We start from the raw sequence: 27,932 nt of genomic DNA, 5'->3' as shown, positions 1-27,932 counted from the left end.
CTGAAAAACTACAGCTAGCAATGCAATGTTGTATATATTTACATGTATATATCTTGTTAATAAAGTTTTGAATTGATTCTTGGGTTTTCAGGTAGATGATCCTCACCATCCGCAAATAATAAAAATTTTGTTTCTTCTCTTTTAATATTTACACTCTTTTTTTTTTATTTCTTTGCCTCATTGCCCTAAATAAAATTTCCAGAGAAAACTTAAAATAGTAGGTTAATATTAGGATTCCCTTATTCCTTATGGCTTTAATTGCATAGCCTTTGTGCTTATTCTTAAATAATAAATTGGTTGTTAATTTAAAATAAGTATTTTATTATGTTGAAAAATTGCCCTTCTTTTCTTTTTGAGTTTGAAAATCAAAAACCTAGAATGTAAATTGAGTTTGTCACCCCCATTAATTATAGACATTTTTATTCCTCTTGTCATGATGGATTCACTCCTATTTTCCTTTCCTTCTTGGCATTTTTCTCCTAGGCATCCTGCCCACACCAGGCTTCAGAATGACACTGTATCCTGTGAGAGCGACTTCACCTGCTTTGGCTCCTGGCCCAGGACTTTGGATTGCGTACACGAAGCTTTCCATTGTTTCAGGCTTTCCTTTGACAGCAGGTCATAGGGTTCATCATCTATTCTACATGTTTGGGCACAACTCCCTTGTGACTCTCAGTTCTCACTCCTGTGGTTCTGGCTTCCTGTTTTGCTTTGGTGAGAAATTGTCCCCCAGACCCTGATGCTTTTACCAGAATAATAGTGGAAAGAGAGGAGATCAACTAGAAATCACAATACACTTGTGCTTTTAGGAGCTCACAGTTAAATCACTGTTCTTTTTATTCTCCGCTATAAAATCTCCAGGAATGGTTAAAAAAAAAAAAAAAAACTTTAGTATTACATAGCCAAGGTCTCTGAGAAGACACTGGAAACAAAGTCAATTCCAATTAAATGGCTGATCAGTCAGGCAGGCATGGAAGAGGAATGTCTGTGAGGGAAAATGATGAACAACTAAGTAATAGGTTCTAACGCATCTCTCTGTTTGCTGAGAGGTGGGTGAATGTCTGCTCTTTAGCCCAGTCCTGCAGGTCTGCACTGCCAAAGATGAGGTAGAAGGCCAGGCCCAATATGTTAATAGCAGCTGAAAGCAAGAACACATTTCTCCAGCCAAACTCTGAGTCCTGGAGGCAGGAAACAACAGGTTATTAATAGTCACCCAGTTATTGTCCCTCTTGGTTCAGAAATGCTTCTGCTCCAGGTCCTCCTGCTCCCCCCACACCACCCCCCACATCGGCTGCAGCTTGTGTGGGCTTGCTGGCTGCTTCTGGAATATACCAGACCATGTCTGCCATAAGGCCAGTGCACTGGCCATTCCCTCGGCTGGAGTGTTCTCCACCTCTCATTCCCATCTGGCTCACTCCTTCACTTCCTTCCAGGCCTTGCTTAAACGTTACTTCTTCAGTGAGTCCTTCCTTGACCACTCTGTTAAAATTGAAATTCCACCTCCTTTTATGTGCCCTATTCTCATCTTTTCTTAGCATTTATCACTATTCAATATGCCATATATTTTACTTATTTCATTAGTTTTCTTTTGGTTTTTTCCTACAATATGTTTCACAAAGGGAGGAACTTTTGTTTATTTTATTCTTAAGTGAATAAAATGGCACATGCTGATGTTCAATACTTATTGAATGAATGAATGAATTAAAGAATGACAGGACAAACAAGGTCAGCTTGAGAATTTTCATTTTAAACAACCATTTTCTGACAATGTGTTAGTCAGTGTCTGGAAGGGATTCAAGGCTTTGAAAAAGAGAAAGGACTTGATTTCATAAAGAATACCCTTTCTTTGTTATTCTCCATCCATTTTACTGTCTTACTGGTGGAAAACCACAGGAAAGTTAAGGAATGATATTTATGTGAATGTCCAATACATGTTTCTTCATGTAAAGTCTTTATCAGGTGAATGTTTATTTTGACTACTTTAAAAGCATCTTCTAGGATGCTATACAAATGTAAAAACACCATGCCTCTATGGTTTCTCTTGTGAATATTTATCAGAACATTTGACCCCACCTGACTGATGAAAAATCCAACAGTAGTGGGAGAAATGGCTCCGGCTGTGTGTGCAAAGACTTGCATTAATCCCCTGAGAAAGCTGCTGTACCTGGGAGAGAAAAAAAGAGGGGGGGAAACATTCCCATGCAAAAACAAACAGTTAATCTCAGCTGGTCTGTTACAACTCTGTGCTTGTCTCTGTGTATGCCTGGAATTGTGTGACCCCTTGGTTAAACCTGGATAAACATACTGACTAATGATTTGTATAATCTTGTGCTAGGGTCTGAGACTTCCAAGGGATAACCTGTACTAATTTGTCAACATTGTTTATACAAAATGTGCACCTTGATGGTTTGCACCTGGTTTAGAGGTTTTGTTGGGGGGGAGTGTTTGTTTCTGATATTGAGTCTGATTTTGTAGCTTTGTTTTTAGGTATAAAATACCCCTCCTTGGGTATAAAAGACCCCTCATTGGATGAAATGTTGGCTCCCCTGAGACCAACGTATCTACCAGTATCTACCACGTATCTTGGTGGTTCATTATCTGAAGACGAAGCGCTCCCTATTGAGAGGGGCAGGACCCTGTGAGCTACATTTGGAAGTATTAGTGAACTCTGGTATTTACCTGTATCAGAGGTAAATATTTCTTCTGCAATGCTGTGTCCTTCCCCTTTATCAAAGCCTTACATGAGCATATGCTGTAGAGTCTCATGAATCCTTTCAATGATCCAACCCTGTGTAACTGCTGCATTCCTCAACAGAGAGAGATTTGTGTGTGTCTCCCTCAGCTGAGCTGTGAGTATGGGCACTGACTCTTCTTGTTCACACCTGAAAAAACTAAGTTCACAAGAGCTTTGGGTCTCTTCCAGGCATTATTTGGATGTAGGGCTGTTGCTGACATTTCCTGTGACCTGTTATTGCATATGTCACATTTTACCCGTGTGTCAGGGCAGGTTTCCTGTTACTGGACCTGAACTGACCTTATGTGAGGATGAGGCAAAGAAAGGGGTCCCTACCGAGGAGCAATATCCAAGAAGTTGATAAGGGATCCTGCTTGACAGAGGCTGCTGCCGGCAGAGCATAGTACCAAGAAGGTAATGGTAACGCTGTGGCTGGATCTGACCCAGGGCAGGAACACAAGGATCACAGATGGGAAGAGAACCCCTGGGGTAGGAAATAAACAGAGTAAATAGGAGGCTGCCCTAAGCTTCCCACATTCACCCCTGTGTCCATCTCAGCCCTTACCAATGGCAGTGAAGAGTTTCCTGATGGTGATGAGTCTGAGGATTTTTCTGGAGAGAAGAAAGTCTGCCAATAAACCTCCAAGGACAATGCAGATAGAGCCAACAACAGACGGCAGGGATGACAGTATCCCACTCTGAAAACCAGAGATGAGGTCAGGTACATATGCCCTTACTACCCCCACCATGACACAGATTGACCCTGGACAGATTGTTCATATCTGTGGCTTTCTCTATATGCACATCACTTTTAATACAAATTTCATGTTATTAGAATGAGCCAATATAATTTTAGTGCCAGGGGGAAATATGCATATAGCTCAGTCTGCCATAAAAAAAAAGAACTAATGTTCTCTTTATATATAAAGATCACCTGGAAATAGATATTAAAAAGACCAAAATAAAAACAAAGGATATGAAAAATTTATAGAAAAAAAGAAAAATAAGTTCCTCCTAAACACGCTAAAAGGTACTCAACTTCACTCATAATGAAAGAAATGCAAAATAAAACTGCAGTGAGATACCATTTTCCATGGATCAAATTGGCAAAAACTCAAAAATTTTTTGACATACTGTGTGCTGCCACTGTGGAGAATCAGATACTCACAGATATTATTAATGCTCTATGTAGAGCAATTTGACAATACATATAAAAGTTTAGAGTGCATTTACCCTTTAACTCAGCAATCTCACATGCAGAGATTTACACCACAGAAACAGTTGCACAAACGCATGACAAATAAACGAGATTTTCACTGCAGCATTACTCAAAGTTTGGAAACAACCCAAATATTGCTCAGTAATGTTCTCATGTACTGATATGAAAAGATCCCCATGGTATATTAAGTGGCAAAAACCTAGTATATAAAGCAGAGCAGCATATACAGAGTATGTTTTGTGTTAAAAAAAAAAAGTTGGGAAAATAAGACTATACATGCATCTGTGCTTGCATTCTCCCAAAGAAACAATGGAAGAATAGATTAGTAATTTAAAGAATTGTCTATAAGAGACAACTGTCTGTGTGGGCTGGGAGAACAGAGCAGCTAAGAACAGGAATGAGAGAAAGATTTTTCACTCTAACTTTCTATATAGTTTTTAAAATGTTGAACTGTGTTATAAATTAAAACCTCTAAATTAAAATTCCATTAAAGAAAATGCAATGAAAAGGAGACCATCCTTTGTTGTATAAGCCAAACAAAGAAAAGGAGTTAGCTCTTACCTGGTTCAAGAGGTTCATTTTATGGACGAGTAAGCCAAGGCCATCAAGATTATGTCACAGTGAAAAACTCCTAATAGCTATGGAGTCCAGGTCTCCTGACTTCTCAGCATGGGAAGTTCTGCTGTCTGGTCACAACTTATCTTTCTATTTATTCCCCCATCTCCCTCCTCCTCAGCCTTGGCCTCTGAGGATGGGGAGCTAGCCTTGCACCAGAGACAGATCATTCCCAGTAGCCTGCCTCAGGATGTCTGTCCCTCAGCACTGGCCTCTTGCTTGTCTGGCCCTTCTGTCCCTGATTCCCTGGCTTGACGTGCTGGTTTCACTGCCTGCCTCTGGCCCTCCTCCTCTTTAAGAAGAGCCACTTCATCCCGGGGTTTCCTGATCTCAGTACCTCATGCCTCCAGCCTGCTTGCCTGCATGCTCACCGGATTCTTACCACTGCTGAGAAGGTCAGCTCTCTGCTGGCCACTCAGCAAGTTTTCTCCAGAGGAGCCCAGTCAATGTGAGAAGGCTGCTTTCTGAATACAAAGGGTGAGAGTGTAATGGTAACTCAGTGGCCTTGTGAACTGTCATGGTTGTGACATCTGATACACTTTTAAGACATCCATCTAGCAGGAATTGAAAGGCTCCTGTCAGCTGATCAGAGCATCCCTTCATTTTTTGAAAATTCAGAGAGCTTTACACATATGTGCATTTTTCTCTATATATGTTATACTTGAATAAAATGTTTTTTAAAAAGGCATTATCCACAAATTTTTATGTCAGTCTTATTTAGGACTTTATGTCCTATTAATACTGTCTTATTTTCAGCACGTTATGTTTCTCTGTCATAATTTTCTCAAAGGCAGAATCTGTTTTCTTATTTATTGTTTATGCTGCCAGCAAAGTGTCTTGTTTGCAAATATTGATTGGAGTGAGTATAAAATTTTTGCATAGGTCTCTTAAAAATATGACATTCTATTAATATGAATATCAAGCTAACCTAGAACTATACCACCCTGCTCTAATAAATAGTAAACCACATTGAAATTAATCAGAATCCAAGTTAACCAGGTTGCATTTCCTACATGGAGGTCCTGGGTCCCTGATTTTGTGATCATGAGAGAGACAAAGAATCATATAATGAAACATTTAAACAGAAGAACAGAATAAGTTTTCTCTGTACTTACATCTCTGAGGTTGACTTGAAGTACAGAGCTGATGTATGTTGGTGTGTATGCCATAATGATATAAAAAAGCCAGTGTTCACAGAAATAAGAGACTAAAATGGCCCAAAGTGGTAAAGATTTGATCATAGCCTTAATGGGAAGAGACCAGCCTGGTGAACAATCCTGGAAGAAAGCACATGTCAGTATCCCCTCCATCAGAAGACAAGTGTTTTCTCTATTGCATTCTTCACCTCTGAGACATCCAGATGGACACAGAGAAATGGCAGCAGTGTTTTTCAATGTACCTGTTGAGCCAGTGAACACACAATGTATGTCTTCTCACCAGCGCTGATAAAGGGATGATTCACGGGGTCATCGTAAATGAGAGGAAAGCAGAGAAGACAACAGGCACAGCCAATTCCACCTAGGAAAGAGGATCCAGTTAGCACTGGATTGAAGTTTTTCATTCAGATTAACTCTGCCCTGAAATTATTCCTGTGGTTAACAGAAGGACTGGCCCCAATACTCCAATCTTCCCTGCATCTACACCCTTGCATGGCCCTATCATAGGTGGAGGGTGCTTTCCCACCACTTGACTTTGGGCATGGCATGGGGCACTTCCAAGCCTAGGCATTAAGAAGCACTGCAGTTTTTTACTTGTCCTCTTGGGACTTGGCCATTGCCATGGGAAGAACGAACATGTTTCAACTAATCCATTGTCCAAGGCCAATGACAGACACAGAGAGCAGAGCCACCCAGCTGTCCCACAGAACTATGAGAATAAGTGATTGTTGTTTTAAACCACTGAGTTTTAGAAGGTTTTGAAATGCACTGTTATTAAAGCTATAGCACATTGTTACAAGTTCTTAATTTGTTTACCCCAAGTGAAGCATCCCTCCTGCTGTCATGTTTTCAAAGTTCCTTTCACCATTAAACCTTTCCGTATCTATCTCTTACCTTTCTGAAAGCACTTAGGAGTTAGGAGCAGTCCATTATTATTTGCAATTAATTACCCAATTTCCAGACATGAAATGAAGTTAATCCTCAGCAAAGAAATGTTCTCTAATATGTACATTATTACAGAGTTGGGGACTCAACATTATCAGTATTGAGCGAAAATATGGCTCATCTCTAATTTCCCGTTTTAGAATCTTAAGAAATTCTAGCTTGTCATTTACACATTCATTTACAAACATCATACAGCAGCCACCATACACCAGGAATTTTGCAAAATTCTGAAAAAATAAGAATATAAATACACAATTTTGCCATCAAGAACTTAATCAAGTGGCAAGGGATAGATATGAAAATTAGCAATGTTGCACATTGGAGTTGGAGGATGTTAATATTGATTCAACAAATATTTAGTGAGTTTCTATGTTGTATATGCTCATTACTGTTTCTCAAAATCCACACGCACATTAAGGCTCTCTCATTGTTTATATAATTTTTGTAACCTGCCCTTTTGAAGTTTTCATGACAGAACCTTTAAAGGCTGGATGTGCTATAGTAAGCACTTGTCATAATTTTGAGTGTGTGTGTGTGTGTGTGAATATATTGACCTGTGTTACAGGAATGCTTTATCTAAGAGGACTGTTCTCTAATGAAAACATTAGTAGAATTTACCATATAGAATCAGGCAATTTGCAGGTGGGATTTCAGAAAATGTTTCAAGAATCAAAGAAACATAAACATTAGTTGACAGCATCTGGGCAGATCCCAACCAGAGGTCCATAAAGGTAAATGGTGACGTGGTAAAATATTGCCTCTGGAACACTCCATGTACCCTTGGAGCTTTTCTGCAGCATCTCTGTGCATTTTATGTCTACTCCTGAATCTCACATAGTCTGCCCTGTTCTGCAAGCTCTATTGGCTGATTCTCCACTCTAATCATTATTTTACCTATGATTAGGTAACATTCACACAATTTTCTGGTTGTCGTAATAACAGAAAAAAATTTTAAAAATGTATTGAATAAATAAGCATAACTAAAAATATAGTCCCACCAAGATAACATTTTCAACATCTTGTGAAAGAAATTGCTCTGGGATCCTTTGGGTTCAATTTAGAAGCAGGGAGAAATGTTACAATTCTTTTAAAGTTATAAGGTTATTCTGGCTATATACTCAGGCTACTAAAACTTAAATGTCGTCTTTACAAGCCAGCAAGATTCACAACATGATTAGCTCTGAATATATCAACTTTAGCTATGTAAATATCCATATCTATTAGGATTTGGTTAACTGTAGATAAGTTGCATCACAGAAATCATGCCCAGCATTCTCTGTCATAAAATAAAACTCTGAGATTTGAAAAACACAAACTCACCAAAGATATAGAAGACATAAGGCCATCCGATGGTCTGGCAGAGGAGACCACCAACTAGGAGAATGATGAAAGACCCAAGCACTGCCCCTGAACAGAAGACACAAGGATGTTCCGGGTGAGAAGGTCAGTCTTGGGACTCTGTGTTTTCTACAAAGCTGAGTTGCACAATGATTGAAGGTATGATCTTCATATAAGACTACTTTTGTTCAAATCCTACTTCACTCAGTAGCTGTGCAATCTTGGACAAGGTATTAGTCTATTTGTGTCTCAAATTCTATTATGGAAATAATTACATATAGCTGACTTGTAAGATTGTTTTGAGGCTAAAATGAAGTTAGTATGTATAACACATAAGGACATTTGGTGCATAGAAAGCATTCAGTTATGATCAAGAAAGACAGTATAGGATAGTGATTTAGAGCAAGGACTATGAAGACCAGAGTAATCGGAATATAAGGTATTGATTCTGTTGACAAGCATTTGCTGAGCACTCTCAGACAAATAAGGTGAGGATTAGGGTATCAATTACCTGATGCAGCAATAGAAGTGAGCTGAGTCCTTTCCAGTGGGGGAGCCCATTTGACCCAAATTGAAAACTGACCTGTTAATACCATAACCTGGGAGAAAAAAATTCCATTCTTGGATATCTGAGGTCATTCTGAAACCTATATTCTGCTTGTACTTGGAAAATATCTTGGTACCTGGGCTATGCCTTGGACAACCCTAAGGACAATGAGCAAGGTCACTCCAACATCTGCTGCCAGTGGAATGAAGAGGGTCAGGACTGAGGAAATAAACAAACCAGCACCAACCACATATTTGGCTCCAAATATTCCAGCAATGTAGCCAACGGGGATTGGAGCCAAGAATGAGCCATAGTTCAGGGAGCTGAGGATGATTCCCTGGATTTCAGGACTCCAGTCATACGTAGGAGCCTAGATGGCAAAGAGATTTTCACTGTTCAGTTAGAGAGTTGACAGTTTTTATTGTGAGGACTTGAGAGGAAAAAAATAATTGGCAGTTCTCTTTCCTTTTACCTCTTGAATTCCTCCAATATACCAATTTCATAAAAAGAAATCCTAAATATATGCCCAACACACTCTTTCACCTCTCCCTGACACAATTAACTGACCAATTAAAACATAAGAGAGTCTGTAAAGAAAGAAAGCCTATAAAGAAGAAAGCATCATAGGCAAAGTAATAAAAATATATGTGGAAGGAAGGAAGAGAAAGTAGACTTAAATCTGTGAAACATATTTTGTGGTGATTTTCATCATTGCACAGGAAGAATTTAATGTCCACTAAATGGTAAAATCTGTTTTCCTTCATTCTAACTTAGCCTCTGGTTACACTCATAGACACTAAGTAGGGATATAACCTCCTTAGCTACATATTATATTCCTGTGCTATTGCTGGCACATAGCATATGACCAATAAATATTTACTAGGTAAATGAATTTCACTCTTTAACTAGATAACCCTTTAAGTCAGACCATTTGAGTTAAAAAAAAAAAAAAAAAGAGTCCAGTCTTATTAAACTTACCACTGCCTTAAACCCCTTTAGAGTTTCATTCCAGTAGTGCTGGGACTCAGTGGAGGGCACTTCTGTGGAGGCATTGGGCTGGGACGGTGGGGCTGTGTTGTTCACCATGGCTGGGATGGCAATGCTCAAGTTCATTTGTTGGGTGTAAATCGAAAAATTACAGAGCTGCAAGATGAGGGCTATCCCATGTGGGAATGAACAAAAACCTAAGAGGAGAAGGGCACAAAAAAATCTTAGAATGCTTTTCTCCCACCCTTCCTAAGTCTGGAAGAAGGAAAATATTGGTGTCTGACTGCAACACAGAACTATAGGGAGAGCAGATATTGCTCTGTAGATGTCTAGTGGACCCCTGTGTCCCTGGGAGATAATAGGGGAGGTGGCGCCCTCAGAAACATTGCTCAAGCAGAGACTTGAAAAATGTGTGGAATTGGTCAGAGCAAGCATTAGGGAAGAGCTGTACAAGCAGGAGTCCTGGGATGAGCAGAGACAGTGAGAATGGAAAGAAGTGGATTTGGAGAACGAATTGCCTGGAAGTAGTGACTGACTATATATGAATAGTGAGAGAGAAGAAATTGTTGGAAATGACTTCCAAGTGCCCTGCTTGGGCAGCTGGGATAGCTCAAAGTGCCATTTATAACAGGAGAACATGGAAGATAAACTTATTTGGGGTCTGGGGGGAGATGAAACTTGAAAGATAAAAGCTAAGGTTAGATTATAGAAGTATTTAAACTCCACATTAGTATTGTAATCTGTGCTTACACAAAATTTGCCAGTGTTCCGTAGGCACTCTGGAACTATCCCTGTGGTTGAATCCAAATACATTAGTTTGACAATAGCTTTAAGGATTGATCAATTATCCCTGTAGAGAAATCTCAGAGGTAATATGTGATCACTGCTTCAAGGTATGTTAGTGCCCTGATTCCTGGCTCCCAAAAGAAAGCAAAGCTCTTGGAGTGGCCAGTGCTATTTCCTTTTGTGTAGTGATGCTCTTGCTAAGTTCCAGGAACTGACAGATCCTCACCTTTGGTTTAACTCTGAGAGCATTTAATCAAAATCCCCTCCCCTCACACCGTTTAGAAAAATTCACATTGGAATTTTGATCAATGTCGTATTGATATGACAGATTAATTACAAAGGATTGCCACATTTATAGTATTGTCTTCTTCTTGCCAAGAAGGGATGCCTACCCATGTACGAGTATTCAAGTCTTTTACTCTGTCCCAAGGTGGAATTTTATAATTATCTTCAGTTAAGGCCCGTACACATTTTGTAAAGTACTTTTTGTTGTTTCTGTAACTGAGTTCTTTTGCCTATCATTTCTGTCACGGTTTTCCTCCCCTTTGGTTTAGACTAAATAAATAAATAAAGACACATTATGTACAAATAATGGAAAAAACAGTTGATTATACTTACCATTTACAACACTTACTTCATTCTCTTGGGTACTTTCATTCACTGGCATTTTCAAAACATGAATAGGAAGGGTGAGAGTGGGAATTCCTGCTATATCTGAATTTACTGAGAATGCTTCTCACATTACTCCATTAGTTGGTACACTGCTTGTTGTTGGTGTAACATGTACTTTAATCCCATTAAACTATTCATTTCCTATTTTTAAATATTTTTATGGAAATGCATGAGTTTTATCAAATGTGTTTCAATTCTGGAATCAGATACCTGGATTCTAATCCCAGCTGCCCTAGTTACAGTTGTGTGTTCTGGGACAAGATACTGAGCTCTCTGTGGCCCCCATATTTCACTTGTAAAACAGGATTAATAATAGAGTCTACCTTAAGGTACTGTGATGACAATTGAATAAGTAAATTCATTATAATTATTATTAATAATAGCCAATATCCTTGCATTCTTGGCATGATCTCTTCTTATTCTTAATAGGCTACTTTTAATGAAAAAACATGATTTATTTGCTAATATTTTAGCTAGAATCTTATTTAGCATATATAGTTGAGCTTAATTTGTGGTTTATGTGTGTGTTATTTTTACTATACTATACTTTTTTTAAAAGTTATAAGTTTTCCATCTCAATCTATGATCTGAAGTATTTTAGGTACATAGCATTTTCCTTTTTTCAATAAACTTTTAATTTTTGAAGAATTTTTAGATTTATAGAAATATTGAGTTCCTGTATACCTTATACAAAGTTTCCCCTATTATTACATTAGTATGATGCATTTGTCACAATTAATAAACCTACACTGATATATTTTTATTAACTAAAGTTCACACTTTATTCAGATTTTGTAGTTTTTACCTAATGTCATTTTTCTGTTCCAGAATCCGATTCAGAGTACACTTATACCTTACACTTAGCTATTATCTCTCCTTGGGTTTCTCTTGGCTATAACAGTTTCTCAGACTTTTCTTGTATCTAATGACCTTGACAGTTTTGAAGAGTACCAGTCAGGTATTTTGTGGAGTGTCCCTTAATTGGGATTTGTCTGACATTTTTCTCAAGATTAGGCTGGGATTATGTGTTTTTGAGAGGAAGACCATAGAGGCAAACTGCCATTCTCATCACCTCATACCAAGAATGCACACTGTCATCATGTTCCTTGCTGTCAATGTTGACCTTGATCCCCTGGCTTGAGCTAGTGTTTGTCAGGTTTCTCCACTGTGAAATTACCCTTTCTTTTCCCCTCCTTTTCTTTTTAATTTTTTGTATGAATTAACACATACAAATGTACTGTGAAAGAATTCATATCCACCAGTCCACACTTCAGGAGTGAGTACCTATACTCCATCTTCTTAAGGTAGGATGTCCACATAAATTATTTGAAATTCTTCTGCACAGCGTAGATAGGCATTTTCTGCTCCTTTTTTTTTTTTTTTTATACTTCAACATGATGCAATGTATTTATTTCAACTCAAAAGTCAGTATCATACTTAGTGGGGAAACACTAAAGCCACTAAACACTATGTTGGGATGGAGCTTGTAGCCAAAGCAATTATACAAGACAAAGGAATCAGAGATACTAAAACTAGAAAGGAGAAGATAAAACCATTGCTCTTTGTAAATAATGTGATTATACCAAACTCATACAAACAATAAGAGAATAGAGTAAGTTTAGTAGAGCACTAAAAAAAAAATAATCAACAGCATTCAAATTTACAAACAAAACCTCATTCACAATAGCCATAAACAAACAAACCAAGCACCCTTGGAACATTTTAAACAACAAGTGTTAAGAACTATATAAAGGAAATTTATAAAACCCATCTGGTACTTTTCTAGGGAGCATGTTAAAAAAACCAAAACCAAAACAAAACCACCACCACGTGTAGGGACATGGGAAAGTACCTGAATAAAAGGAAAGACTTACCACATTATTGGATAGGAAGACATCATAAACGTCTCGATTCTCACTCAAAAGTATATGAATTTAATGCACTCCAAGTAAAAATACTAACAGCTTTTGTAAAAACTGAAACCAGTCAAGTTGATCCTAAAATTCCACAACAGAAAAATTAAAAAAGCACATAGCCAGAAAAACTTCAGAAAAGGAGAGCAACGTGGGTGAAATAGCACTACCAGAAGCTAAAACATCCCAAAGGAATAAAAAATCTTAATGTTCACATTTAAAACTTAAAAGTAGTCCTTCATGATTCTGGAGTGGCAAAGGCCTTTCTAACCATGACTCAAAGTCTAGAAGCCACAAAAGAAAAAAACGGAATATATACAGCTACGTTAAAACAAACACACACTTCTCTGCATGGCAAAAGGATCATAAACAGTCAAAACTGAGATACTATATTTCCATCTTGTATCACAAAAGGCTAACTTCTTTAGTGATTGCTATATAAATAAACTTACAAGCCAATAAAAAAGTAAGTAAAGGATACAGACAGGTAGTTTACTGAGAAGCAAAAACAAACGGCTCTTAAGAATTTGAAATCATGTGCATCTTTGATCATAATCAGAGAAACGCAAATTAAAACTACACTGAGAAACCATTTTTCACTGTCTGATTCTCCCAAAGCTAAGTCTGGCTGGCCACACTGTGGAGAAAGACTGGAAGGTACACTGGCAGAGCATCACCCAAAGACAGCACTCTTGTAGTAACTATACAAAATACCACGCATATGCCCTTGAGTCAAGAGCTTTCACTTACAGAAGTCTACTCTATGGACAATGAGTAAACATGTATAAATATATACAAAATGTTAAAACATTTTGGAAACAACCCAGATGTCCAAAAGATGACTAGTTCATTACATGATACAGCCTTATATTGAGGTTGCTTAAAAAAAAAAAAAAAACAAACAGAAAACAAAACTAATATAGAAATCTCTCCAACGAAAGTGAAAAAACCCAAGATGTTGATGGAGGTATACAATATGCTACCTTGATTTAAAAAGGGAAAAATGCAAAATATTTAGATTGATATTTATTTGCATATACATTAGGAAAATGCCGAAAAGCATACAGTAAAAACAAACAAAATCAAAATAAGCAAATAAATAAATAAACCCCCAAGCCACTAACAATGATACTTATTAGGAATAGTGTTGAATTTGACAGAGGATATGAATATCAGAGAGACTTCTCACGGCATCTTTTGATACTTCGTTTTTTGAGTCTTGTGAGATTACATATTCTAGAATTCAACAAAAAGCTTTAAAATTAACAAAAACAAATCTATTCCCACACCTACCCAAGTTCACATGGACTTGAAAACATATTTATCTGACAGGATTTTTCTATTTGAATATTTAGTATTCATTTACAGTACTCCAGGAAACACAAACATTAGTCTAAGAGTTGTTGACTGACATGATATGACCACAAATTCTGAAATTTCAGAGTTTTCTCAATAGCCTTCCAGTTCTTATAATGCATACCCAACCGGATTCTTAACAACTGTATTTCCTTAACCTCTTTCATCATCTTGGTTAATTTCAATGGGTTCCATTATTGGCACATTTTTTCTCAGATCTTAACTCTGCAAAACCATCCTGTACGGTGAAACAATCTTGAAACATTTTCCACAAATGCAGGAAAAAGAATCGCTGACAAAGTAGCAAGTCAGAAATGTCTCAGGACCTCTTTGAAAACAAGCTTCGACATTCTAGAGTATCTGTTTCTTTTTTTCTGAGTGCGCTTCCTCCTTTCAGCTGCGCATTGCCATATTCTCGCCTACTTTGCATTTCTCCCCCTTGATGACTAATGCATCGGCACAGGCCTCCGTCTGTCCTTTCGATCCGAACAGGCACCCGCCTCTCCCTTGCCACCAATCTCGTCACAGCCCACTCAGTCGGCCAGAGGGGAGATGGCCTCCGACGCGGTCAGAGCCAGAGTGAAAGCTGCGGCATCCAAGTCCATCTGCGGCGGGTTCGCATCAAAGGCAGCTTCCCTGGCCCTGCAGCCTTCCACAAACACCCTGCGGCGTTCCTCGAAGTCTCGCAGCACTCGCACGGGGATCAAGGGGCAATTCTGCACGTACCCGCGGAACAACAGCTGCGGATGCAAGCAGGGCACCGCCAGCAGGCCCGCGGCGCTGCCGGGGATGTGCCGGAGAGCTGGGTCCGGCACCCACACCGTGGGTCGGGCGGCTTCGGCCTCTGGGCCTTTCCGGACCTCCTGTGCCCGACTGCCGCCGCCTACTGCCGCCCACAGGACGTGGCTGACGCCATTCGCTGTTCCCATCTCTGGGACACTGCTCTCTCTTGGCAGCCTGGACATCCTAAATCCATTTTCTGCTCCTTGAAGATTTCACATAACTTTTCTAGTTAAACTACCAGGACATAATTTGTTTGTTTTAAAAGGGATAGCTTTTTGACAATGTTCTCCATTTCTTACATGTTTTTTGACATGTGTAATTTTTCTTATTTTTCTGTATTCAAATTTATAAATTTAAAATTATAGTTTCTAGAAAAGTATACTGCAATTAAATTATATTTAAAATATTAAATCTTTTAATAATTAAATTTTATAATCATAATTATGTTATTATATAATTAAATTTATATAACTATAAATTATAATTTCTAGAAAATCATTTGCTTACCTATTTTCTCCATAATTAGCATATTTATACATTTTAAATGCTTCTGTCCCCTATATTTTCATGATTACTTGTTGTATTTAATCTCTCTGCTTGATTAGTTAGAGCAGTGGATTTTTGGTTTTATTGCCATGAATGGCATCTTCTTTATCAAAGTGCTTATATATATTTTTCATTTTAATTTCCTGCATGATTTGAGTTCACATTATTTTCTACATTTAAGTTGTCTGTTTTGTTTTTCTACATACTTTCATTGAGGTTGTAGACTCAGTGGATTTGATGTTTAATTAACTAGTTTTCTTTTATTATTATATAATCTTTGTTTACTTCCCTTCCTGACATCCATCATCTTCTGATTCACTGTCTTGCTACCCTTTTGATTTTTCATGACTTTTTCAAACCTCAACTTCATGTCACTTGATTTTCTGTAGTGATAATTTCTCTCCTTGCTGCTGCTAGTTCTACTTTAATTCTACTGTGACATTGTTTTCCTCCTTAGTTTCTTTTCTCATCTATGGGGGACTGCTTTCACTTTCTCCTATTGATTTACTCTAAGATTTATTGTTATTATTATTAAGAACTTGAAATTGGAGATGAAAATATTCTTCAATTTTCCTGAAATAAAGTAAGCACAGCTGTGTGATATAATAGCCAACAACAGCTCATGTGAATCTGGCTGCTGCTGCTTTGTACCTGGATGATTTAGATGAGTTACTTATTCCCTCTGTGCCTGAGTTCTGGCTCTTATAAAATGGGGATGATGCTAGTAGTACCTTCCTTGAAGGATTGCTGTAAGGATTCAATGAATTAATATATACAAAGTGCTTAAAACGATGCCTGACATAGAACATGCACTCATTATGCTATAGCTATTATAATGAACTATTATCTTTCACAAGTGTTCTTGATTTTTCTTTTATCTAACACATTCCTTTCCTGTTCCTTTCTTTTGTGCTAATGTATTTACATAGGTCCCTTGTGGTCCACCTCTACAGCCTTGCCCTGTAAGGCCAATCATGCTTGACTTTGTTCTCACGTGTTGAAACCCCAGCACGGGGCCACCTTTGCTGGTTTGAGGTTGTCTGTCATGCAGTGTATGTGGGTGGGCTGGTGGCAGTGGATGGGAGGAAATAAGATATCAGGGAATTTTTTCACCAATTTAAGGGAAGTTAACTCCGCTTCCATTTTAATCCTACAATGACACTGCAGAATTTGGGGGGGAAGCCCCCCAAATTTCCAAGTTGATTTCTGTAATCACTTATATTTTCCTGTCCTCTGTTGCACTGGCCCCCTGATGCCAACTTGCAGATCTTTGGAAAGACTGGTGAGCTGCGGGGGGAAAACTCCAGGATGTGGGCCCACGTATGCTCTACCCAGCACATCCCAGCACTGCAGACCCTTGAGGGGCTCACTGTGCCTGTGGTCTGTCCAGCTTCTAGACACTGCTACTCCAAGCTGGAACATGAGCTGAAGCTCCACAGCATCTTCGTCTTTCTTCCTATAACACTGCACCATGCTTCAGTAATAGTTTTGTCAGCTCTTGGCATCCTCTCTCAATTTTTTCCAAATTGTATTAAATCGAACAGCAAGCCTAGGAGTTTGTAGTGTGTGGTAGGAATGATTCCCTAGTTTCAAACGAGATGGAAGTACTTTCTCAAAACATTGTGCTTGTTTTATTTATTTCCGTGGCTTTCAGAAAGGGGTTCTATTGTAAATTGGCCTTCAGGTGCATTCTTCCCCATAGGTGGGGATATATCCACCTCCCTGTAGGCTTTTTGATTGGGAGAAAAGCAGCTTTCCCTGATACTGCTTATTAATTCTCAGTGCTATCCCCACCCTTCTGTGGTCACCACAGTAACAGAGGGGCAAATACCTGGAAATTACAATCCTTAGACGACCATGCAAGAAGGATTTCATTTAGATTCTACTAATAAAGGCATCCTGGCACAATTTGTAAGGCTGAACTCAATGAGAAAACATTATGCTCCCAAGGAAGCTTCAGGCAGGTGAGTGAGGATCAGTCGTGGTAGACATGGGATTTTTGCCTGTGACTTTGGGGTGTCCTCCCAAAAACTGTCCACATAGCTGGGATCGTTGGCAGTGTCTCGTCCTGGACTTCTGGATTTCCTGAGGGTGGCCAACCTGACTTTTGTTTCCCCAGTGTTCCAAAAGCTGCGGAATCATCTAGTCCTCTACATTAAACTCCTTTCTTCTGGAAATACCTAGACTGACTTCTGGTTTTCTGATATAACACAGACTGATATAGCAGCTCCTGGGCCTCTGGGGGATAATAGGATCAAAGGTCAATGTGGTGCCTGTCTCCACCCCAGCCCCACAAATCCTTAGTTCAACCTGATAATGACCACTGACCTTCCAGCAGAACCTCAGAACCCAGCTTTCTTCACTTAGGGTCTCTGGGGATCTATGAGCATAAGTAGTTCCGTTGTGTGACCAGGTGACCAGATGGGACATATAATGGAAGAAGGGGCATTTCTCCACATCTCATGGAACCTGGATTTGAGTTCCATGATTGAGTTCCATGGTTCTCTTGAGTGTCTTGGAAGCACAACAGTGCCCAGCCAAAACATCAGTAGCCTTTGAGGGCACTAGCACCCAAAGGAAGCCCCAGGAATCTGATACAGAGGACCTGGGCATGGACTGGAGAGAGATGTGAGGAAAGCTGATTTGGGACATCAACTGGTGAAGCCATCAGCAGGGTTTATTCCTAAGCACTATGAGAAATATTAATACTTGGAGATGCAACAACATAACAAAATAACTTGGTAAGCCTGAGGAGTAGCTGGGGTTCTGCCTTACCAGGTAAAAACAGACTTCACAGAAAAGCATGAATGTTATTAGCATGATACCATTTGTAACAATAGGCTGGGGTTATAGAGATATTGCCCAATACAGTTGTAGCTTTGGGAACAGTCACCAGAGGACTGAGCAGCATGGTGGGACAGATGTTTTAGAAGACTGGAAAAAACTGGAAAGACCACATATGAGTCCCATTTTACACAAACTATAAATGAACATTGAAGTGACTGCCAATACGTGGTCTGAGGAGGGGAACCTGTGTTAGCAGTAATAATAATAGCTAATGTTCATAAAGTGTTTACTATGTGCAAGGTGTTGTTCTAAGTATTTATATTTTAACTAATTTAATCCTTGTGGTAAACCTATGAGTTAGCTACTGTTATTATCATCCCATTTTTACAAATGGAGGAACTGAGATATAGGTAAACTTGCCTAAGGTCACACCGCTCATAAGTAGTAGAATCAGGATGGAAAACTCAGTCTGGTTTCTAACCTATGCTCTTACCCAGTGGGCCATACTGCAACTTGATAAAAGTTTATGCATATATATGTTCTTCATTTTACTGATTTTGAAGGCAAGAAAGAGGGTTAGTATAGGAGAATTTGGCCAATGGTATGGTACAATAGACTCTAAAATATTTGGAGATGGATGAGATCTTTACCCAAGACCACTGGAATGGTATTCATGCTACATCACATGGTGGTTGATTGTAGGATGAGTATTAGCATGTATGTCTCCTTATTTCTTCCTTGGTAGATGAAATTAGAAGAACCCTCTTCTTCATGAAGGTATGCGTACTCCCTAACAGAGAAACTGTAATAGCTAAAGTGTTGGGTATCAAAAAGCATTCCATCTTGGTTAGTGTTTTGCTTTTTGAAGGCATTATCTTATGAAAAGCCTATATCATTAAGAGAATTAATGAATAACATAGTTATAAGTCATTAAGTGTTTGGGGTAAAATAAGGTGTTGCACAGTTTTCCTTAGGGCATATTATGGAAAAGCAAAAAGTTGCCATGTAGATAAGAGGCAGGATTTTTCTGTCATGGTGGAAAGAAAAAGCCCATTCTTTCTGAGGCAGGTCTGGGTTCAACACGAGCAGAGAGATCTAATGGGACACGCCCTAGACTTAGATAAACCAAGGTTGGTTTCCAGGTTTCCTACTTAGAATCTGCTATGAATTTTCATTCATCTTTAAATAATATCATAATACCTGCCTGTCCTATATACCTTCAAGATTTCTTATGAGAAATGAAATAATTATCAGTAAAAAATATTTTGTAGCTATATAGAATTCTTGGCAATCGCCGGTAGCAAGAAGAATACTATATATCCAAACAACAGAAGTTAAGGTGACATAGATCCTAGTTTTATCCACATCCAGATTCCTGTGCATGACTTTACCTCTCCTGGAGGATTGCTGTTGAGCCATGTTTAAATTGCCATCATTGGAAATATCTCCCACTGTAGTCTTGATATCTGCTCCAGTAGACATTTTGGTCCTCTCCTCCCAGGGACTGGCACTTACCTAACGAAATAAAAGAATACAAAATGACACTGCCCCGATACTTTTAAAAATTAAGAGGAAATGTTTCTCGGTGGGAAAAGTGATAGATTAGGGTTCAGGAAACCTAATTTGTCATCCTGGTTCTATCACCAACCAATTGCCTGGCCATGGAAAGATCACAGTTACCATGGGTCCTAGAATCTGCCTCTCTAAAATGAGGGATCTGCCCTGGAATAGCTTGATAAATGGTAAGATTCTTTCTAGTTCTGTGTTCCCATGTCTCTAAACTGATATTAGCATCAACTGAACATTAAAACATGACCATCTTATTTGAAATTTCATCTGGAAGATTTCAGTGGATTAAATTACCTGAAAAACTGTCCATCATAAACATCTGAGTATATTATATAAAATACAGCAAACATCCTTTTAAATATATAGCTCCAAAGATAGTAAGAGATATCCTCATGGATATAATGAAAAGTTAGAGGTATGCACTAACTCTTCAGTGGCCATGAGATTGGATCACAGAGGAGGCATCAATTTCAGTAATGTGGGGACTTGAGATCTACAGCTGTGGGAGTGCCAATGCCAGAAAGGAGATTGTAAGGGAGATCTTAATATGAAGCCAGAAGCCTTGAAGCAGTTCAAAATTTGGTTAAAGGGGCTCCGCCTGTTACAACATTAAGACAGTGACAACTCTCTACATTGCCCTGAGCTCTGGTTTGAAAATAAAAAGTCTCCCCTGAAAATTCTGAAAATTCATATTTATGTTATAGAGAGTCAAAAACTGGAATTCATACTGTCTTCATTGTCTGAGAATGCATCCCCAGCTAAAAAACTGATTGAAGCATTGGGTCCAGGCTGATTTGCTCAACACAGGTCACACAGATTTACTACCGATGAAGCTCTACTTAATATGAACTCAAAATCCAAAATTATAAACACTCAGAGAAGTGATCCATCCAAATCAGGTTCTCAGATTCAACATATAGCAGGATTAGACTGCAGGGAACTTCCAAAAATAGAATAAACTGTTAAAGATATTATGTAAGTATGCTTAAAATAATTGAAGAAATATACTATGGAGTCTAAAACATAAGAAGATACCAAAAAGAAGGGGCAGATTTAAGAAAAAGACTATTTGAAATACAAAAGAAAAATTTAGGCATTGGAATTTGAAATTAAGTGACTAGATATAGCTAATGAAAGAATGAAATAGAAGGTAGAGCTATGTAAATTATACAGAATAAAAAGCTCAGTGAGACAATAAGGGATGATAGCAAAGGGAGTGAAAAGGTCCAATGTACATTAAGTAGGACTCTAGAAGGAGAAAAAAAAGAGAATTGAGGAAAGGCAATACTTTAAGAAATAACAAATAGGAATTTTTCAGAAGAGATGAAACACAAGATTTTTCAGATTCAGGAATCACAATGCAACTGAAGCCAGAGAAATAAAATTCAATCTATACCTAGGCATATCATAAGGAGACTCTAGGACACAAAATGCACAAAACTTATTTATAATAATAGATACATAAAAGATCACTAATAGAAGGGGAAAAATTAATTACAGCATGATATCAGATAAGGAGTCGCAGTTTTTAAACTTTGTCAAGATTATTTTAAAAAGACAAAATATAGGAAATAGGCAAAAAGTAAGGAACTATCAGAACAATATATAAATATAGATGAAGAACAAACATGGGAAAATGTACTCTGCTTCAGGACATGGAAATGAAAAGAACAAGATCATATTAGTTCTTACCTATCAGCTTTCATGAATATTTTAAAAGATTGTTATCACCAAGTTTAGACAAAAGTGTGGGAATATAAGCTGTTGTTTGTGGTGAAGGAGTGAAGAACATGACATTTCAAAATATACCAAATTGGTATATTCTTTCCAGTTGGAAACACTGGAGAAATTATAGTTCCAGAAAGGGCAAACTGATTTGTCTCTTCCTGCATGCAGCAAGTGATAAAGATTCCTCTGGGAGGTGCACCCTCTTCGTACCAGGGCAAGAAAATAGCCCTTATCATCAGAGGCTTGAACTGGAGAGTGCAATAGACATGAATAAACATACTTTTTATTTTTTTAAGAGTGAAAGTTTCACTCTGTCACCCAGGCTGGAGTGCAGTGGCCCCATCATAGGTCACTGTAACCTCGAACTCCTAGGTTCAAGTGATCCTCCTGCCGCAGCCTCCTGAGTAGCTGGGACTATAGGCACATGGATCCTCCTGCCTCAGTCTGCCAAAGTGCCAAGATTACAGTCATGAGCCACTGTGCCCAGCCTAAATAGACAAACTTAACAAAGTTACTTTTATCTTCCACCTGTTTTATACCCTCTCATATATCTCCTAGTGACTCCCCTAGAATTTACTGTCCATAGCCAGGTTTTCTTTGTCCTGTCATTTCTTCTCAAATTTATTGTTCTTTATCTAAAAAGTTCAAGATCATCTTGCTGTATCCACTTTTTCAGTCCTCACTGTCTTGTTAAGATCCCCATGTACATGTAAAACTAATAAAATTTGTATGCTTTTATTAATGTGCCTGGTGTCAATTTGGTTTCTAGATTCAGCCGAACAGCCTCCTAAGAACTAAAGGGAGTTGGAGGTGATCTCTGGCCGCCCTACAATGGGAGTCAAACTACACTCTTCCACTTGATATTGCTGCTTCTGGGTGTGTACCACAGGCTAACAGATGCAGCCACACAGAATAGTATGTTCCAGGATACTCCTTGTAGCAATATTTGTAAAAGTAAAAAATCAGAAGCTAACTAATGATCATTAATATTTGTATAGTTAAAGTGCATATATTTTCTGGACTACTATACAGCCATCAAAAGAATTGGATCTGTATATAAAAGCACATAAAGATTTAAAAAACATTAGATGGGAAAGCAAATTGTAGAACAATTTTTAAATATAAGATAATTAAATAAGTCAAACACACATACTGATATTGCATAATGTATTTTATGTGTATACATGTTTACAAGTGAATAAAAATTATGAAAAGAAAAATTACAATAGTAACACTGTGACACCTCTCATCCACATTGTCCTGAGCTCTGCTTTTAAAATTAAGATATATATTAATCTGATAATCCTGGTCATCTCTGTAGAAGGGAATGAGGAGGGCAGGAATGGCTATGCAGGAATGTAACTTTGTCTTTCGTGTTTAAATGTATTACAATAATAATGTATCTGTGAATTATTACTACTATTACTAGTATTAAAAAATAAATTTGAAACAACAGCAACAAAACATTGTCACAGTGGCATACATCTGTAGTCCCAGCTACTCAGGAGGTTGAGGCAAGAGGCTCTCCTGAGCCCAGGAGTTCAAGGGTACAGTGAGCTATGATGACACAACTCACTCCAGCCTGGGTGACAGCGTGAGACCTTGTCTCTAAAAAAAAAAAAAAGAAAGAAAGAAAGAAAAGAAAAGAAAAAAATAAATAAAAAGAAAACACCTCTCACAAATCTGTGATCCCAATCTATGAAATGTGGGAATCTTTGGTTCTGACTGACATCCTCAAAAAGAGTGTATATGTGTGTAGGGATGTGTGTTTGTGTGTGTGTGACTGGAGGTTAAAATGGGACTCTTCTAACTCCAACTTGACTGAATATATACTATTTTGAGAAGAAAACAATAAGTTTTACCCCTTTTCAGAATAGTGGGCAAGACCACCATGCAGGACCTAAAAAGGAGGAAGCTGTTGAGCCCACTTCAAGGGCACAAACAGCTGAGTTGAAGAAGTTGAGAGAGAATTTCTTTAGAGAAAAGTGCTGGTATTTTCCACCTCTTATGCACCCTGACTCCATGAAAAAGGGGAGGAGGGCCCTCACTTCAAGTCAAATGATAGGAGCTGCCTACAAGGGGATCATTTAGAGAGTTTGATGTATGTCCCCTAGAGATTTGTGTGTGTGTGTGCAGGCATGTGTACATGTGAAGGGAACTAGTGAGTGACACATGCCTCAGAATCTAAGGGCATGAGGTGGTGACATTGGTCTGAGACTGCAGAGTGCAGGAGAAGTCCGTACCACACTGGGAGGTTCTGAAGTCCATACCACACTGCGAGCAGCAGGGGCAGAGATGTATGGACAGAGGGCTGCAGGCCTCTTATGAATCTCATATGCATGACTCAGGAGCAACCCAGTTTACAGCTTTTAAACATCCTGCCCAAGAGAACTGTCTGGAGAGGCCACATAACCTCAAAAGAGGAGTCAGACTGCATGATGCCCAATGGCTGAGGGAGGAAGCATAAGGGCCAAGTCAGTGGACACAAATTACCTGTGACATGGGAAGGACTGACAGATGTCCCCAGTGGGGTCCTCTAAAGGACTCAGCATCAAACATCCACCCACTCAGAGAGCACCAATGCCAGATCATAAGAGTTCCTCTCACCATCCCTCTGTCTCCCTAATCACTATCCCTGGAAGGACCAGAAGCCACAGCTAGCAAGAGGGGTGAGAGGAGGAGCTTGTAGAGAAGGGAAGAAGAAGCCAACCCAAATGACCGCTTCCCTCCCCAGACCCAGGCTGGAGGAGGGAAGAAGCTTTACTTTTAGATAAAGTTTGGAGTCTTCTGCTTTTCATTGGACTGGACCTATTAATAATTCCAAGATGAGATTATTCAAAGGCTGAAAATAACCAGTAGACTTTTTACCATGGGAAAATGATGAGAGAAGTTATGGAGACAGAAGATGTAAAGGGATAAGGGTGGGGCAGTTGTTTCTCATGAAATGGAATCATTTTCCACTTGCTCTCTGTGGAGTTCTATTAATAGAAAAGAAAATATATCTGGTCATTTCTTGATATTGTTTTTAACTCTAAGTGGAAATGTCACATAATGCCTGGGCAAGTCACCCCTAAAGTTGGTAAGTGAGCAACTGACAGATGAGTTGCCTCCTTTATGTCCTTCGGAAACAAGTGCTAGCTAGTCCATGGGTCCCTCCAGTCTGCACTGGAATTCAAAAACAAACTCAAAATTGACCTGAAATCCAAAGTAACACACATTGGCAAAATAGAGTGGTTCTGGTAACTCTGAGAAGAAACTTGGTAAAATGAAGGTACTGAATAATCTGCTGTAAAAATAATTTGCTTGTCCATACCTTAAGGCAATTAGTTGAATTGAAAAAATTAGATCATTCACAAGATGTGGAGGCTTAGCTTTCAGGGTAACATTTTTTCCCATAAAGACTCTTTTAGCGCCTAAGAAGTTCACTGACCCCTAGTTCATTCATTGATTCAGCAAATATTTACTGAATCAACAAATAGAATGTTCTGCTTCCATAGCTCTTTCTCCTGCATGACTGAAGGATTTAGTTCTCATTAAATTGCCCCCTCCCTATACTTGTTATAATAGAAGCATTTGCCAGAAGCAGTATTGCCATTATTGACAGCAATAATGGTTTTGCTGGAGTCAACGAGAGCAGTGGAAGCAGGTAGCAGAGGGTGAAAGTACAACAAAGCTGTTGTAGGGTAAGGACACAGCCATGGGCATATGCCCTCATGACAGTCACATCCCAGGAGGCCACAATATGAAAAGAAGTAAGTAAGAATAACATTTGCCATGAAGAAAACAAGACAGTAGCAACTAGGTCATTAGCATCTGGAGAGGAGGGCAAACACTCTGCCTAGTCTAACTACTTTACGGAGTTTGGTTATATTTGAGCTGAAATGGGAACAATGAGAAGGCAGCACTGGGCAAGAGCATTCCAGGCAAAGGAGCCGGCATGTTTGTCATGTTTTTTGAGGTAGAAAGTAGTCCAAAATGGCAGTGCAGAGTGAGTGAGAAGGCTAATGGTAAGAGATGAGATCAAAGTAGTAGGCAGAAGCCACCGTGCAGGGTCCTATAGGCCTGGTAAGGGAACTGGATTTACTTTGGTTTCTATGTGGTGCATGGCTGTAAGGGACAAGACCAGGAACCAAGAGCCTCAAGAAGCTGTTGTCTTCACCTGTGCAAGTGATGCTGATGGCTGGGCAAGGCTGGCCATGGTGAAAAATACCAGATTCAGCACCTGTTTTAGAAATTAACCAATAAGACTTGCTAAGGGGGTGGATATGGGGATAAGAGAAAGGAGGGAATCTTCAGACACTTCTAGACTTATGGTTTGAGCAAATGAGTGAATGGTGTTGTGTTCAATGAAATAGGGAAACTAGTGGGGAGAAGAGCATGTTCCAGAGGAAAAGCAAGAGTTTTGTTTTGTTGGGGTTGAGATGCCTGTTAGGCCCAGAAGGGAAGACTGCCAGGTAGGCTTTATGTCTGAGAGTCTTTAGCTTAGAACAGAGGGCCTTGGTAGAAATATAACTTTGGAAGTCTTCAGCCTTATCTATTTATCTTGAGACCAGGTAACTGAGGAAGAACCAGCAAAGAAATCTGACCAGTCACCCTTATATCAGTGTCCATCAGTTTTTCTTGTCAGGACTGTTTATGTCTGTTCCCTTTGGATTAACATATGTCCTGCTCCTCTGCTAGTCACCAGTTCACTGTAGAATGAGACTTTTCCTTAAGGTGTGGTGCAGAGCTATTAATAGCTCAGATGTCATCTCTGTCTGGTCTGGGCACTGAACATTTCCTCCTTGTGTGAAGCAGCTCATGGCTCTATTCACAGCTCCCGAATAAAAGTCCTCTGCCCCAAACTTTTCACTCATTACCTACTTTCCAAAGCCATATGGAATTTCATTTGCTTTGCTTTCCCCCTTGTACATAAATTCACTGGAAGGGTTTGGTCTGTTTTAAGTTGATCTTTTAGGCCTGATGAAACTTCCTTTGTGAGAATTCAGCATCTGCACTTACAGCCTCACCATAGATTCAATCAGTGCTTTTAAAAAAGTTAATGCATTCCACAAAAACAAGCTCGATATATGAATCTTATGCGGCAGATCATCTGGTTCCAATAATTGGATGATATTAACCCTTAAAGGTATAATTTAAAATTGCTGGTTCACCTCCAGATGCATCATATGACTTAGTCACTTTCCCTCTCTCTCTCTCTCCTCTCTCTCTCTCTCTCTCTCTCTCTCTCTCTCTCTCTCTACCTCTCTCTCTCTGTGTGTCTTTATCTTTCTCCCTCCCTCTCCAGCTATACTTTTGGAGAATTTTATTCCCTGGAGTTTACTTCCTGGAGTTCCAGGGCTCTTGTTTCTTTTAGGAAAAGGCAACATTTTTCTCTCACTTTTCAGACTTAGCCCAGGAGAGAGACATTCTCTTCCCCACCCTCACAATCTCTATTCCAAAACAGCAAATTAAGCTGCTCTATAAGGGAAAAAGACCCATCCCCATCATCTCAAAAGTAGAGTATTAAGGGCAAAAGTTTGAAAGCTAACCTGAGGGAGGTAGAGTGCAGGATCCTCATTCCTTTCCAATAAATTTCTCTCTGCTTTTTGCAGTTGTCTAATCCCTGGGAGGTAAATGATTACCCAAAACCTTTAGCCCTTACATTACCAACTGGGAGGATTTTATTGGCTCAGTGATTTAATTTTTAACTTTGCCTATTTAATTGATGAGCAGATCAAACTCATTAAATCCTCATCAAGCTTCAAGCCCAGCTGAGACCACTTACATCTTCCCTCATCCTCCAATCAGAACCAATGCCCCTTCTTATAAGGATCCTGACAGCCTGAACACCATCTACACAGCACTGTCACCATCTGAGGTCTCTCAGAGTTAATATAATCTTCATGGGGATGGGACTACATCTTATCTCTTTTGAGTTGCTTTTCCACCATCCCCCTTGTTTAATAGAATTGAGTCTTTCGCAGAAGAGAGACTGAAAACATTTTGCTTGACTTGAGTGATTTTTGTGGGTTTCTGATTATAACTATTTGCACAAAAAGGCCATTGAGTTTTCTATGAAAATTAACTCTCTGCCATTCTGTTCTCTTTTGTAGCAAAACATTTCAGAAGACTCATACTCATAATACTTGCATTCTGTTTCCTCACCTCCAATTTTCTCACAAACCCACTAGCAACAAGACAGCTCTTGGCAATTCCATGACCAGCCTCTGTGCTGGCAAATCTAGTGGTCACTTCCCAGGCCTTATCT

General features: G+C 39.0%; 3 protein-coding genes across 5 annotated transcripts in view; 1 reads left to right on the top strand and 2 right to left on the bottom strand.

The window, feature by feature from the left end:
• Positions 1-1,725, top strand: part of SLC17A1 (solute carrier family 17 member 1) — a 47,714-nt gene extending 45,989 nt beyond the window's left edge. For both annotated transcript variants that reach the window (XM_045551925.1, XM_045551923.1), the window contains one exon: positions 484-1,725. The gene's annotated coding sequence lies outside the window, so the exon portion shown is untranslated. The remainder of the gene's footprint in view (positions 1-483) is intronic.
• SLC17A4 (solute carrier family 17 member 4) lies at positions 810-27,294 on the bottom strand. Of its 2 annotated transcripts, XM_045551926.1 has the most exons (12): positions 27,214-27,294; positions 19,777-19,900; positions 9,534-9,739; positions 8,692-8,925; positions 8,520-8,607; positions 7,991-8,077; positions 5,968-6,086; positions 5,684-5,845; positions 3,300-3,432; positions 3,071-3,218; positions 2,074-2,164; positions 810-1,178 (listed from the first exon to the last, which is right to left on the bottom strand). In XM_045551926.1, the coding sequence occupies exons 2-12, from the start codon at positions 19,865-19,867 to the stop codon at positions 1,023-1,025; spliced, it is 1,515 nt and encodes a 504-aa protein (XP_045407882.1). In that variant the 5' UTR covers positions 19,868-19,900; positions 27,214-27,294; the 3' UTR covers positions 810-1,022. The 2 variants fall into 2 exon arrangements, with proteins under 2 accessions (XP_045407882.1, XP_045407883.1); XM_045551927.1 differs by lacking the exon at positions 5,684-5,845.
• EID2B (EP300 interacting inhibitor of differentiation 2B) lies at positions 14,196-15,234 on the bottom strand. The gene has a single exon (XM_045551928.1). The coding sequence runs from the start codon at positions 15,232-15,234 to the stop codon at positions 14,803-14,805; it is 432 nt and encodes a 143-aa protein (XP_045407884.1). The 3' UTR covers positions 14,196-14,802.
• Positions 27,295-27,932: the final 638 nt, after the last annotated feature.

Source organism: Lemur catta, chromosome 5 (assembly GCF_020740605.2).
Source record: "Lemur catta isolate mLemCat1 chromosome 5, mLemCat1.pri, whole genome shotgun sequence".
In the NCBI taxonomy this organism is placed as follows: Eukaryota; Metazoa; Chordata; class Mammalia; order Primates; family Lemuridae; genus Lemur; species Lemur catta.
Note: the sequence above shows the minus strand (reverse complement) of the source record. Positions and strands in the feature narration are given on the sequence as shown.

Coding starts and splice junctions, on each gene's coding strand:
- EID2B (XM_045551928.1), bottom strand. CDS start 15,234: ATGTCCAGGCTGCCAAGAGAGAGCAGTGTCCCAGAGATGGGAACAGCG.
- SLC17A4 (XM_045551926.1), bottom strand. CDS start 19,867: ATGTCTACTGGAGCAGATATCAAGACTACAGTGGGAGATATTTCCAAT. Junction 8,078..8,519: donor CACTTCTATTGCTGCATCAG/GTAATTGATACC, acceptor TCTTCTGTTCAG/GGGCAGTGCTTGGGTCTTTC. Junction 6,087..7,990: donor TTATGTCTTCTATATCTTTG/GTGAGTTTGTGT, acceptor CCTCTTTCCTAG/GTGGAATTGGCTGTGCCTGT.